The sequence below is a fragment of the Liolophura sinensis genome, chromosome 6, assembly GCF_032854445.1.
Source record: "Liolophura sinensis isolate JHLJ2023 chromosome 6, CUHK_Ljap_v2, whole genome shotgun sequence".
NCBI lineage: Eukaryota > Metazoa > Mollusca > Polyplacophora > Chitonida > Chitonidae > Liolophura > Liolophura sinensis.
This window is the reverse complement of record NC_088300.1, coordinates 70,330,297-70,344,029: the sequence shown is the minus strand read 5'-3', so window position 1 is coordinate 70,344,029 and position 13,733 is coordinate 70,330,297. Positions and strand designations below refer to the sequence as shown.

The 13,733-nt window shown below is 37.9% G+C and overlaps 1 protein-coding gene across 6 annotated transcripts in view; it reads left to right on the top strand.

The window, feature by feature from the left end:
* Positions 1–8,461, top strand: part of LOC135467964 (dedicator of cytokinesis protein 1-like) — a 72,272-nt gene extending 63,811 nt beyond the window's left edge. For 5 of the 6 annotated variants that reach the window (XM_064745922.1, XM_064745919.1, XM_064745918.1 and 2 more), the window contains 3 exons: positions 1,497–1,650; positions 2,301–2,449; positions 6,519–8,461. In XM_064745922.1, coding sequence (XP_064601992.1) covers positions 1,497–1,650; positions 2,301–2,449; positions 6,519–6,593 — 378 coding nt within the window. In that variant the 3' untranslated portion in view covers positions 6,594–8,461. Of the gene's footprint in view, positions 1–1,496; positions 1,651–2,300; positions 2,450–4,399; positions 4,428–6,518 lie in introns of all 6 variants that reach the window. The other variant, XM_064745920.1, reaches the window with a different exon arrangement.
* The last annotated feature ends 5,272 nt before the right edge of the window (positions 8,462–13,733 follow it).

The following is a 13,733-nucleotide window of genomic DNA, read 5'->3' as shown; positions in this document are numbered from 1 at the left end:
GGTATCTATAATACCCAAATCTCCAGACTAGCACTTGTCCCACATTTGTCTCAGTTCACATTGTGTTTGTTTGTGGTTGTATGAACTTCTTGGGTGGTATTTATTTATGGATTTGATATACGTGTGGAAAAGCTTGTAAGTTTTCTGGCTGAGTTTCGTGTACACATTCAACACCTCGCCTCATCGTGTGTCTCCCATCATTATTCACATTGGCTGCCTCTCCCACTGCGTCTCCTCACATATCATTATGTCACGCGCTTTGTGTCTTTGTCACACAGTTAACGCTAAGTGTTACCAGTACACAGAGTTTGTACAGGGCCTTGAAATCAGCCCAAAATTTGATAGTAACTTTTCCAGGCATTGAAAAGCCTGTAAGTTCAGGGGTCTTTGTACAACAGCCTGGAAAAGCCAAACCTTCTTGGCACACATGCTGAAGTTTTCTATACTTCTATAAACAGGTTAAATAACCAACATGAGTCTCTTTACATATATATGTACATGTACTGAAATTACTAATACTGGTCGCTGTCAATAAGTGAAATGTAACAATGTCAATTTACAATGTTTTGAGCTTGTATGGGCTGTTGAAAATTCTTCTGACAAAGTCTTCTGAAAAATGTAAATTATAAGACTGGAAAAGGCCAACAGATTTGAAATTGTAGGAATCCTGAATGGAATTCTTATAGATGTGGACTAATAAGCTGAGCAAGACAGATCACCCACATGTACTTCATCATATATACCATGCTTAGCTAAAGCAGTAGACATCATTATGTAGCAAATGTATATGTATAGATATATACAAGTATATATACTTGTATACAAGTATACATCCATACATCCATATTTGTGTGACTTAGCTCATTCTTCATATATAAGCCATCAGTAATTATCCCATCACACATCAATAACCAGGCAAATATAACCAGTATAGCTATGCTGTGTATTTATCCTGTAGTTTTTAGAGCTGCTACACTCCTCATAACAGCACTTTGTGGCCTAGACAGGTTTGTGAGTAATGCACACTGTGCATAGGGAACATAGGGGTGTTCATATCTGGCAGACAAAGGGTGTGGTCTGGTAACATGATGGTGTGGTACATGTACATGTAGTATGTATCTGGACAAACTATGTGAAGAATTTAAGACAATTCAAATTTTGTTTGTTAACCACTGAACTGGTTTTTAAGGAAATACAATTTTTTTTATTAAAACATTTGTTTCAGTTATATGAAAGTTGAAATATGTAGTACAACCCTTGAAATAATACCTTAATTCCAGTTAGGTGAAAACTAAGCTTCGTATAAGTAACATAGATGCTCCATATGTTCACTATAAACTATACATGTAATTTTGTCCCTTGGTTGGCCTGCAAGGCTGTGATTTTTCTCCAGTCTGAGTTTTTATTTGCACTGTTAATTTTGGGTGCTGTGAGTATTATGGATGTGTGGCTTGTGTGTTGCTTACCTTGTTTTGTTGTCTGGTGTGTGTATACAGCTGACCCCCAAGAGACCCCCACGACCGGAAAACGACAAGCGTGGGAGTAGGGGGAGTGCCCACTTCCGGGATCAGCCGCTTTCTCTCCTCAACAACATGAACAGTAGCTCCACCAGCCTGGCCTCGAGTGCATCCAACGCCTCCACAACCACAGGTAAAGTAGGCTTACTCACATGTGCTCGGAGCAGGTATTGCTCAGTCTTAGTAAATTAGATGCGTAAATTACAAGGATTCAAAGTACATGTCTTACAATTTTGAAACCATCCCTTTGTCCAAAACAGTAAAAGCTACAATGTTGATGTTGTGTAATGTTGTTGAGGAACACGAAGTGACATTTACGAAGTAGTGTTAGTGTTCTCCTGTGTCTTATGTTATCAGTCACAGATAATCAGAAATCAGAGGTTATTAGAGATCATTACTGTTAATATCAGATGGTTTACCTCTTTACCTGTAGTGTCCGGTGTTTTAACATGCACCTGTACATAATGCAGTATCAAACAGTTTATCTGTGCACCAGTTATGTCAGATACCTCTTTCCTGTAGTGTCTAGTGTACTAACATTCACCTGTACTTGCAGTATCAAACAGTTTACCTGTGTACCAGTTACATCAGACACCTCTTTACCTGTAGTGTCTAGTGTACTAACATTCACTTATACATGCAGTACCAAACAGTTTACATGTGTACCAGTTATATCAGACACCTCTTTACCTGTAGTGTCTAGTGCACTAACATTCACTTGTACATGCAGTATCAAACAGTTCACCTGTGTACGAATTATATCAGATACCTCTTTACCTGTAGTATCCGACTTTGAGGAGACAGAGATTGTTGAGGAACCGCCCCCTCTGCCAGAAAAAGCCTCATATGCAGACTACACAAATGTATCTTCTGAGATTCCCCCTATACCACAACGAATTTCACCTCTCCGCCCCAACCAGAAGAAAGACAAGGTAAGCTGAATCTTCATTATTTGTTGTAAACACCTGAACTTGCAGGAGAACTGCAAAAATATGTGCGCTTCCTGTTACAATCTCTTCATTCCCAAGACATACTGTGTTATGGCTGTATTTTCGCTGACTTGCACTTTTAAAAAAGTAATTACATGTGAGTATGCACACTTTAGGGTACATGATGAACTCACTGTCTCTATCCCAGATGACAGTGCTGAACCACTTGATACAGATTTGAAGCCATTCTTCTCATTGCATCTTTCTTTTACTTTTATTTGTTTATCTGATATGATGAGACAGTCCATATCGAGTTTAATAGTTTAAGACAACATTTGTTGATGTAGAAAAGGTAGTCATTACCCTTGTTGTCACCCAGTTTATAGACTTAGGGTTTATTTTCTAGATTGACATTCCTTGGTAACAAGCATAGCATAGTGCCCTTCATCTCCTTCGTTTACATACTGTCCTAGATGCACCTAATGACCTTAGACTTATTCCCTAGTCTTTACCAGTTTGTCATTATCTGATTGTATCATTGCTTGATTGTCTACATTTGTCCTTATAGAAGATCGTCTACTCCCTATGAAGCAATAGCCTTCTGCTTGAGCTAGACAGGAAATCACAGTGAGCATGTGCAGAAAATGTATGCCAGTGTCAGTTTCGTGGATTCATTATCAGTTTTATTGAGTTAGGCTTGGTACATATGGCATTTTCTGGATAATATCGGCTCTATTTAAAGTAGCATAAAAGTATTCATTTTATTTGTTTATTTGATTGGTGTTTTGCATGTTACTCAAGAATATTTCACATGTGATCATATGCGGGTATTATGTTGGAATTAAACTGGGTAGAACCCGACCATCCTTGCTCCTTCCTCGCTCCATCCAACGTACAACAGGAGTGGAGGCCAGCATGAGCAGGGATCACATTGGTGAGAGGCTAACCTTTAGGCTGTATAGAAGTACATTGGACTATTAGAAACTTCTGCTGAAGTGTACACTGTGATTTCCTGCTGATGATCAGAAGGTGTATCCGATGAAAAGGAATAAACTATCCTTAGGATATCGGTTGTTACATTCATTCACAAATCTACATCAAATATGTCACTCCATCAAAGTGTTGTCTCAATGGAGTTTTAGTATGAAGTGATGCAGTTGTGCTTGCATGGAATTTATTTATTGCTGCTACCAACATGAAGAGGATGTATTCAGTATTCATGCTCTCTAGGCATCATCAGCAAGTTGTGTTCATTTATGAGTATGAAGGTGTGTGAGCACATCAGCCTGCTTTTGAACGCTCATATGGGCAGTGATAGGCCCCGGGACTCGGCACTGGCATGAAGGTACGCTGTAGTGTGTCAGCCAGGGGTTATGGACGACCCAACTCATTGTGCAAAGATGGTGCATTGAAGTACACTCACCTCTGATTATCACCTCCATTTGTCTGATTACAATTGTGTTAAGGTGATAAATTGTGGAAAATCAGGCTCAACAAAAATTCTTTAGCTCTTCTCACTGTGGATAATCTTTTTTTAAAAGTTATCCTCAAGTTCCTCAAGAATGCAGAAACTTGAATCTTCAATAAAATATTGTGGCTAATGCTTGGAAGAGGAGAATTGAGTTTATGACCAGTCACCTCCTGGCCTGATGAATAGGTACGAGTTGAAACGTACCCCCATTTCCTCCACATGTTTACCTTATTCACAGGTTTGGTATTTAGGTTTTGTGGGAAATGGATGATAAGCCAGTCAAGAACTGATGTTGTAATCTATTGAAAGTTCAGAGATGGCCTTTTTCACAAGAATGAATTATCTCCTTTCCTAAAGCTGGAAAGTGCCTCAGTCCATGTTGCTAGCTGAGATACTGCTCAACCATGTATGGAGACATCACCAAAAAATGTTTACTAACTCACATGTTATGAAAATGTTAAATGTGCTGCCCCATCTTGCAGACCATAATGCGTAAAAAGTCTCACTAAGGTAAGATATCCTCCGGGAATCCGCTCACTTTCAGCTCGTGTTCAGTAGCTTTGTTTCAGTTCTGTACATAGCTGCATCACTGGCTGTTATTATGACCTGAAGAGCCCACGTTATTTTTGTGCCACATTGGTTTGCCCCGCAGCTCTCATCACTTGTACCATCTCTCCTCCCTCCCCCCCAGCTTTTATATTGTCATGGTATAGTAGTGTGGTTAGTTATTGACATCTGTGTGATACACCCTGCATGGCTCTGTCATTTCTAAAAGCATCAGTATTTGATTTTTTTAACCCACTCCTTCACGTTAGTACACATCATTTTACTTTTGATTCAGTTTGTCTGTGTGTTTGGCTGTCTTCTTTCTCCTATCTCGTATCTCATTAACAACTTGTGCGCAAAGTTTTCGACACAAACAGGAATATTCACACTCCCTCCATTCCACTGTTCAGACCCGGGATCAGATCATGTGTGTCGATGTAAAGGAGAAGTTAGCAGATAATAAACTTCATTATTTACAGGAAACAAATGAAATGCATTAAGGTTATGTTAAAAGAGTTGACAGGTGTAAAATACACGGAGAAAAGATCATGTTGATTTTAGTCTTGTGAACTGATGATTTGTGTGTTGGTCAGAAAACAGTCATTACTCATTCTGTCTCACACATACAAAACACGTCTCCCATTTGTACTTTACTGTTAAGGTGAATTACATCGTTTAGAAACATTGTATTACTCCACACGTTCAATGTCTGCCACCACCTTTATAATGAAGACATGGTCATTTTCACTAACATCATTATAACTGGTTCCCTATAAGTACTAAAATTGAATGTGTGCATCTGATGTTTTTTTTTTAACATTTAACAGAATAATTTGTGACACTGACCTGTCCTGAATGAAAACTACATAACTTTTTTTCAGATCGTCTTTGTCACTAACATTAGTCATATACCATACAGGCCTTACTTGAGGAAATTTACTAACAGCAAGGTTGACTAATGTTCACGACAAAAATGTGTTTGTTTAAATAATTTCTCATGGATCAACTACCGGCGCAGTTTCACGCCTGCGTCCTCCATGTACAATAATCGCACGTATAGGACAATTGTACGGTAATAGTGGCATACAAAATATTGTACAACGAATGTGCCATAAAAAATGTTGTTCACTGTTTTGTGAAACTGGCCCAGAAGAGCAAACTTACAGACTGAATTTTTTTACACTGGGGATGATGTTCACTATTGTGTTGTAACTGGAGAAGCCACAGAAACATACAAAAATAGAACAAGCAGAAATATTGTATTTTTTCTCATGTATCATTTTCTTTTCCAAGGTGGTGGAGGCTGACTGTTCTGACATCTTTAGTTTAACTAAATTGATAATCTGGATATTAATTAACTATTTCTGTGCTGTCATGGAGATGTTCCAGTTCTTTGTATATCTAGCTCTCAAACTTGTAAATAATGCAAAATTGTTTTGCTGTGATGCTTTCTGTGTTCCCAATAATAATGTATCAAAAAAGGAGGAAAATGTCACAAAAAGGTATAGTCTTTGAAATAACATTTTTTCTCTTGTCTTCATCAGCAGGTGTGGACCTTGTTTTAAGAGATTGGCCCTGCGCTGCAGGGTTTAGTTATTAGAAATTTTGTGTCGCAGAAAAGTAATGTTGCTTTCTGAGGTTTTATTTTTTAATCTCCAGATTTTAGGTCAAATAATAGGCCTACGCATGCTTTAAGCAGTGGAATGTTATTCTGGGCTGTTCTCATTTTTTCTTGTTCACAATCATGATTTTCCATTAGACATTTGAAATGTCCTCAGGTAATTACTATCCTTAAATAAAAATATTGTATATTACGTTTTTCAGAGTGTCAAACACTTAGATGACTAGGTTTATCCAGGTTTTTAGTGAAGCTTTCTCCACTTTCATTATACTGTTCCCTGTTGTGACTGGAAGGTGGAAATGAATAGGGTGTACTAAAGTTGAACTAAAGTTTTCAGATTCAAATTCAGTGATATTTAATATTTAGGTAGCTCTGGGTGTGTAGTGTTTCTGACTTTTGACTTCATTTAATCGCTGTTGTTTTTGTTTTCTCAGGCTCCTCCACCGCTGCCTGTTCAGGAGGAGGAAGAGAACGGACCTCCCGCTCTCCCACAGAAAACCATCCACTAGTCAACGAGGTAGTCAGAAAACCTCATCTCATACACTCCCACGTCATGAAAACTTTGCCTGTGTCGTCGTCAATGCTGCTTATGCTGTTGTTGTTGTTGTGAGCCGTCAGTGCCTTCTGTAGCGTGCTGTAGTCCCGCTTCAGTTGTACAGTGGACACATGACTCTTTGTGAATTGTGGCGTGATGGTTGTAAAATGATGGCACAGAGAGCAGCAGATTGTTACAGGCACGTTTGTATTACACTCACCATTTACTAGTAACTCCGCAGAAGCAGAATTTTTACCCAGGAACTTGTTTTAATACCTTTCTTGGGTATCAAAGACAAGTGAATATCAAGTCATAAAATTAAGGAATGCATTTCATTTCTTGATCCTAAAATCACTTGAAAAAAGTTGTGACAGATGAATGTTGTGGTTGCAGAGAAAGTTTCAAGATGGCTGACTTGTTCAGATCAATGTTAAATGGCCTCTCCTGTGCATCACAGAAAGTCACATATTGGTTGTTCTAAAGGTTGTAAGACAAAAAGATTTCTTGTTGGTGAAGACATATAATACTCCTCTTCAGTGCTTTATATTTAGAACAAAACTATTTTTGGAATTTAAGTCATTTTCTTTTTAATGAGGTGGAAACCACTAAGCACTTGTAATGCTCAAAAATTGATCTGGCCTTGCCAAAATTAGTGAAAACTACCTACTGGGTTGTGCTATTGTCTACACAATATGTTATTAAAGAGAAGAATTAAATAAGTTTAATTTTATATCATCTGTTTTTATGTCAAAATTATTAAAAATGATGCAAAGCCAGTGCTTGTTGAGTCATAAACAGGACACAAGAGTACCGAGACTGGTCTTAACTTCACCCTCACTACGTACATAGTTAAATCTTATTTGTCTGTGTGAAATTTTCAGTGCTGAATAGAATTCTTTGTATAAATGTTTTTAGCCTGTGTGAAGTATATCGGCAATTTCCTAATGATGAAGATAGGCAGTGTGCTCTGTTTCATTGCCTTTGAATTCAGTCCAAGGATATTTTACCTTCTGATATGAGTGAACTAGGATCTGAGAAATTCGGTTGGAATAAGTTTTGTAATACAATTTTTGTAAAGTCTAAGAAAGTTGAAGTCATTTTGAGTTACTATTATAGAATCTATCAATGAATCCTATCCAACTGAAAGATTGAATTCTGTGCAGTCTGAGTATGGAAGGATGACTTGAACAGAACAAGTTTCTTAATCTGAGTAAAAAACAGCTCTATCCAGTAAAGCCTATTAAATTTGTCTTTTTAAAGAGGAGATTCTATTCAGCCTTAACTAATAGAACTGTATTTAATAGTTGTGCTAAGATGACTGTTATCTTATTCTTTGTGGTAAATGTCACTTGTGTTCCTGACCCTTGTGAACACGAGTTTTTATACATGTGTATAGTAATGCTATGGCTATGGAGTTATTTAGAGTTTTACCTGTTGTAGTGTGGTTAATAGGCTACTGTGTTCCAGTGGAATATACATGTATCAGGCATTTTGCCGGCATCTAATTCTTAAATTAAATATGATGCATATAAATAGGGCTTTATCTATAAAAGCCTTGGTCATCTAAGGGAAGTGTAAACACATCAGTTTTTTATAGAAAAAGGGCAGGATGTATGGACTACCTGTTTTTTTTTGGTAATTGGATCACATTGCTCTGACATAGATATAATCACTGTTGCATGTATTAAATGGAGTTAAAGGAGAGGATTACATGGAGAAAGAACAGGTTTTGAATTGAGATTTTATTCATGAAAATTTGTAATAAAGTTGTGTGACACCTGGCTGGCTAGTGTTGTAAAGTTGTGTGGCACCTGGCTTGCTGGTGTTGTAAAGTTGTGTGACACCTGGTTAGCTGGTGTTACAAAATTGTATGACACCTGGCTGGCTGGTGGTGTAAAGCTGTGTGACACCTGACCGGCTGGTGGTGTAAAAGCTGTGTGACACCTGACTGGCTGGTGGTGCAAAGCTGTGTGACACCTGACTGGCTGGTGGGGTAAAGCTGTGTGACACCTGGCTGGCTGGTGGTGTAGAGCTGTGTGACACCTGACTGGCTGGTGGTGTAGAGCTGTGTGACACTGGTTGGCTGGTGGGGTAAAGCTGTGTGACACCTGGCTGGCTGGTGGTGTAAAGCTGTGTGACACTTGGCTGGCTGGTGGTGTAAAGCTGTGTGACACCTGACTGGCTGGTGGTGTAAAGTTGTGTGCCACCTGACTGGCTGGTGGTGTAAAGCTGTGTGCCACCTGACTGGCTGGTGGTGTAGAGCTGTGTGCCACCTGGCTGGCTGGTGGTGTAAAGCTGTGTGCCACCTGGCTGGTAGGTGGTGTAAAGCTGTGTGACACTAGACAGATCATGATGTAAGATTTCCACCAGGCTGGCCTCTGCCACTTCAGCTTTTGCACAGCTGTACATGTATGTAATTGTAGTGTGCTAAAATTGTTATATTTAGATACCTACAAACATTGCTGTTATTTTTAAGAGATGCTATTTATCATTTTATGATGACTTCAGTAACATAATATCGCATATTAATGTTATTATATTTCATATACAATTCATCAAAGATGCTCATAATGTAGGCTTGAATTGTGTAACATTTAAAGAGCTGGTCTTTTGATTATGCAATTTTGGTTGAAGTATGGCTAGTTACCTGTACAATTGTAAATTTTTTTTTTCTTTTTGTTATATGATTTCTTTGCTTTGTTATTAAATGTAATTCATTTTTTTACTGATGCTTTTTTTTTGACTTTGTAATGTATATAATTTGTGTAGAATGTTATGACACTGATAATAATGGGTCGTTCCTGAAATCCTTTATTACCTTTTTATGTATTTTTTTCTTGAATGTTTTCAAAACCCTGTGGCTAGGTTAAACCATGACAAAATCTGTTTTCAGTGATTCGTAAGAAATCTCTGAAGAGTAGTCTTCTTTTATTTGTATTTCCATAATCCACAAGCTCCAACATTTATGTACATGTAAAGTAAAATTTTTATCTGCAATGGTATTTTCAACTTCATACCCTGTTGTAAAAGATATATATGTGGTTAAGAACGCTGAGTTTGTTACAGGTTGTAATATAGCATAGTTTTAAATAACTGTTTGTTCATGTTAACTGTGTGTCAAAATGTGCTTACGTGTATCAAAAGCTTCTTAAGGAAATTTAAAAATGTGAATCAAATGTTTTTAACCATTTGGATAGAATGTTTGCAATTAGCATAGTGTTATACACTTTGAATGGCGTTACCATGTAACATGCCACATGCACCGGCAGTTTATGTTCACATATAGGTAGAACATTCATAAACATATTTGCAATTAAAATCTGTCGCACATCATTATATTGAATGTAGAATTGGACCTGTAATAAAATAGGTGGCACAAAATCTTAGAGATGGTCATAGATAAATCATTGTACCTCAATAACCATGATTCCTACAAGTAGTAAAAGGAGTGAATGGAAGGTTTTTTTGTATTTATAGTGTAACTACCGTGCCCATAAAAACAACGATTTCAGTTTGGTGCTTACATCGAGCACAGTGCAGCGGGGAAATGGCAAAAAGAAGAACTTTTATGTTGTGTTAATTTCAGTTAAATGAGAGGTGGAATGAGCAGATTAGAAAAATAAACTGCTAAGTTGTAGAGTCTGCGTTTATGTACTCTATGTAACCTCCTCAAACACAGCTGAGAAAAGAAAAGCTCTGTATGTGTAACTTACTCAGATCACTTGTTAATTGTGCAGGACTGTCCATCGCAGGTTCCTTCCCACATGTTGTTTATACTTTGCACAGTGCCAAATCATACCTGGTGTGTTGCATTTCTATTCAGCAAAAACATTTTTGCAGTGAAAGTATTCTCCCCAAGTCAAAAACACAGGATTGTTAATTATAAGAAAAGAAGTCAAAATTTATTAAATGAAGACTGCTGTGGCAACTTTGTTGTATTTGTTTTGGTAGAGGTTTTCACATCCAAGAGAGGTGTACTTTGCTGTGTGCTGTGACTTTGGTTATTATCTGGTGTACACTTAGTACATGTATGTTTGGAAATAACTTTGACACGCCCAGTTTTATGTGACTTGTAGCATTCAGACTGTGACTGTTCTCATCAAGGTAACCAGTATTACAAATGTCAATGTGGATTTAGTCCTTAAAGGCAAAGAAAACACTGAAATCAAATATGTATCAGGGAAACAGCATTAAAACTGTCCAGGAAAATAGCGGGATTTATTTTTTTTACAATTCGTTTAACCCAGTAAAATGCATTTGAATATGTTACATGTATTCTGTGGTGACCTTTTCTGACCACATTGGGGTGGGTTATGTCACATAAGGTTTGGCTACCTTGATACCTTTTTGGCCACAACACACCACCATAGAACCTGATCTTTTAATATAATTTTACTAGGTTAGAAAAATTCTAAAAAAAGTAAATCCAACTATTTCCCTGGACACTTTTTAATGGTCTTCCATCCGATATATACTTCATTTAAGTGTGGTCCTTGTCTTTAAGGGAAGAGCTTTAAGTCAGAACTCCTGAAGCCGTCGTGTGGGTTTTTTTATTCCGTTCTTCTGGATTGACTCTCTTACAACCAATAGGAGACCTGTATGTGCTTGTTTCTTGGACTGGTTGTCGGTTTCCACCAGTTTTCTCCCAGCATAATGCTGGTTGCCGTCGTATAAGTGAAATGTTCATGAGTATGGCATAAAACACCGATCAAATAAATAGATAAATAATCAAATGTTCTGGGACGTGATTCTCCTTGGTTCAGTTGGTATGACATTGAGCTCTTCTTGTACCCAACTTTATTGATCATGCAGCTGCTATCTACCATATCCATCAAATGATTATTTCATTATAAACATTTTGATATATCGATACTTTCCTTTTGTTTTTCATTTGTTGCCACATCGATACTATTATATATTTACTTGTGAGTGTATACAGTTTTATGAAAATAACCATGAATTTTGTTTTGTGGTATGAACCATGTACTACATACTAAACAATCTGGTACTATGCCCTGCTTGAAGTCACTCTTCTTTGACTTAAGTTCTGATTTCGGTGATTTCTTGATGGATTGCCTATACATTAATATAAATCAACTTGTTTCAACATTTAGTTATGTAAAGTTGAATTTCTTGAAGCTTCTCCAGGCAGTCTTGTTACAAGATAAGTACCACCTGTGAGTGTGTGTTCAAACTTGTGTAGGCTGTTTTAGGTAAATCAGTAATATTCAGTAATACTGGCACTAACAGTCTGTAAGATCTGCCCACAGTGTATGTTTTCTGCCTGTTTCTTCGTTGTTGTTGTTGGTGTATATGTGTGTGTCAAAGGTCACCTGTTCTCTTGCCATATGTGTTCTTTCATACTTCAATACCATGCATCAATTTCTAGACAGAGGTGCTTCCTTTATATATCACCAGGTTTTTGGTTTAGCATCATAAGTTGCAGATATTCATATTTGTAACATTTGTGTTTAAAATCATGTTTCTCCTTTTTATACATATGTACATCTTTTCTATAAATTTGTTTCTATTCAAGATTGAGTCTCAATAAATGGTTTATAAATAGATTGTTATATTCTGGTGCTTCATGATTAAAAAGGAGTTTGAATTCTGAAGACAGAAATCCTCCTCTGTGGTGTCTTGGGTGACATCACATGCTGCAAACTAAGTGCCATTATATATACCCACCCTTCATTGTACATTAAGGAACTTTTTGTACCCGATGCAATCTTCTTTTACGCTGCGGAGTTTGTGGCTCAAGCTTTTTATATCTACTGCAGCACATTTTCAGATGGCGTGTAAGAGTTCAGTGCACATTTCAACCTTCAGTTCCACTGTACAATGTATTTGACTTATGTGACTGCGTTATGAATTATGGTGGGAGGAAACCATGGACATGTGCAGGACTGCAGGTTACTTGCAGACTTTTCCACATACGACCAGAGAGGAAGCCAGCATGAGCTGGACTTGAACTCACAAGGACCACTTTGGTGGGAGTCTCCCACGTCTCTGTGCAGAGCCAGAATGCAAGCTACTCTGCCACGGAGGTCCCCTTGCCTGGAAATTGCTGAAACTATATGATTGTCTCTTGGCAGAGCTGTATTTTCATAAATGGCTGAATTTGATTTATTTATTTCATTGGTGTTTTACGCCTTACTGAAGAATATTTCACTGTATGTCGATAGCCAGCATTACGGTTGGATGAAACCGGGCAGATCCCAGGGGAACATAAATGGCTGGAACTGTACTGCCAGGGGTGGCTGGGGCAATATTGCCACTTGATCAAAGCTGTATCGTACCGCAAAAGTGTGATTTATGCTACATGCTGTTGGATTATGGACTGCAGTTTAAGAATATATTACTTGTATAAGCTATTTAATGGACAAAAAAGTCTTGTCAAAGCTAGTCAAGTGTTACATGTACAAAGCGTATTTCACTTTGACCAAGCATTGCTTTACAATGAATGGCATTTCTTTCTGAATTACTCAGATTTGCACCCCATATCATTTACACTTTTTCATCAGCCACCTAACACAGCCACATGTATGACAGGCTTTTCTCCTATTTGGTTAATTAGCAGTTCGTCAAATTATTTGAACGGCTGTTAACTGAATGGTCTTGAGGTTACAAGAGCGCTTTGATTTGGTTTAATATTTATGTAGCAAATTTGTCAACTTCAACCTCAGAAATATATATCCCCAAACTTTTGTATAGTACACGCCATACCACCACATCCAGGTTGCACTTTTCTCTACATGTCCAAAATCAACCAAGCATGACCACCACTCCTTGAGACGTGGTTGTCCCTACATGCATTCCCTTTATCTACAGCACATACAACATGATTCAAACCAAAACCTGAAACAATTTTATTGTTCAATGCTGATTAAATAGTTCCGCGGAAGGACACACATGATAAGGCTGCAGCTAAACAAGCCTACACGCGCGTGCGTCTCACAGGCTTCAAAGGTCAAGCTTGTGTGATGGTGGTGGCAGTAACGTAAAGTAAAAGGTAGAGAGCGACACATGCGCTCAAAGGAGACTGATTACCCACCCTTCTCGTCACCAAGGCCCTTGAGACCAATTTAAGCAGCAAACCTCGATAATTCCCTAT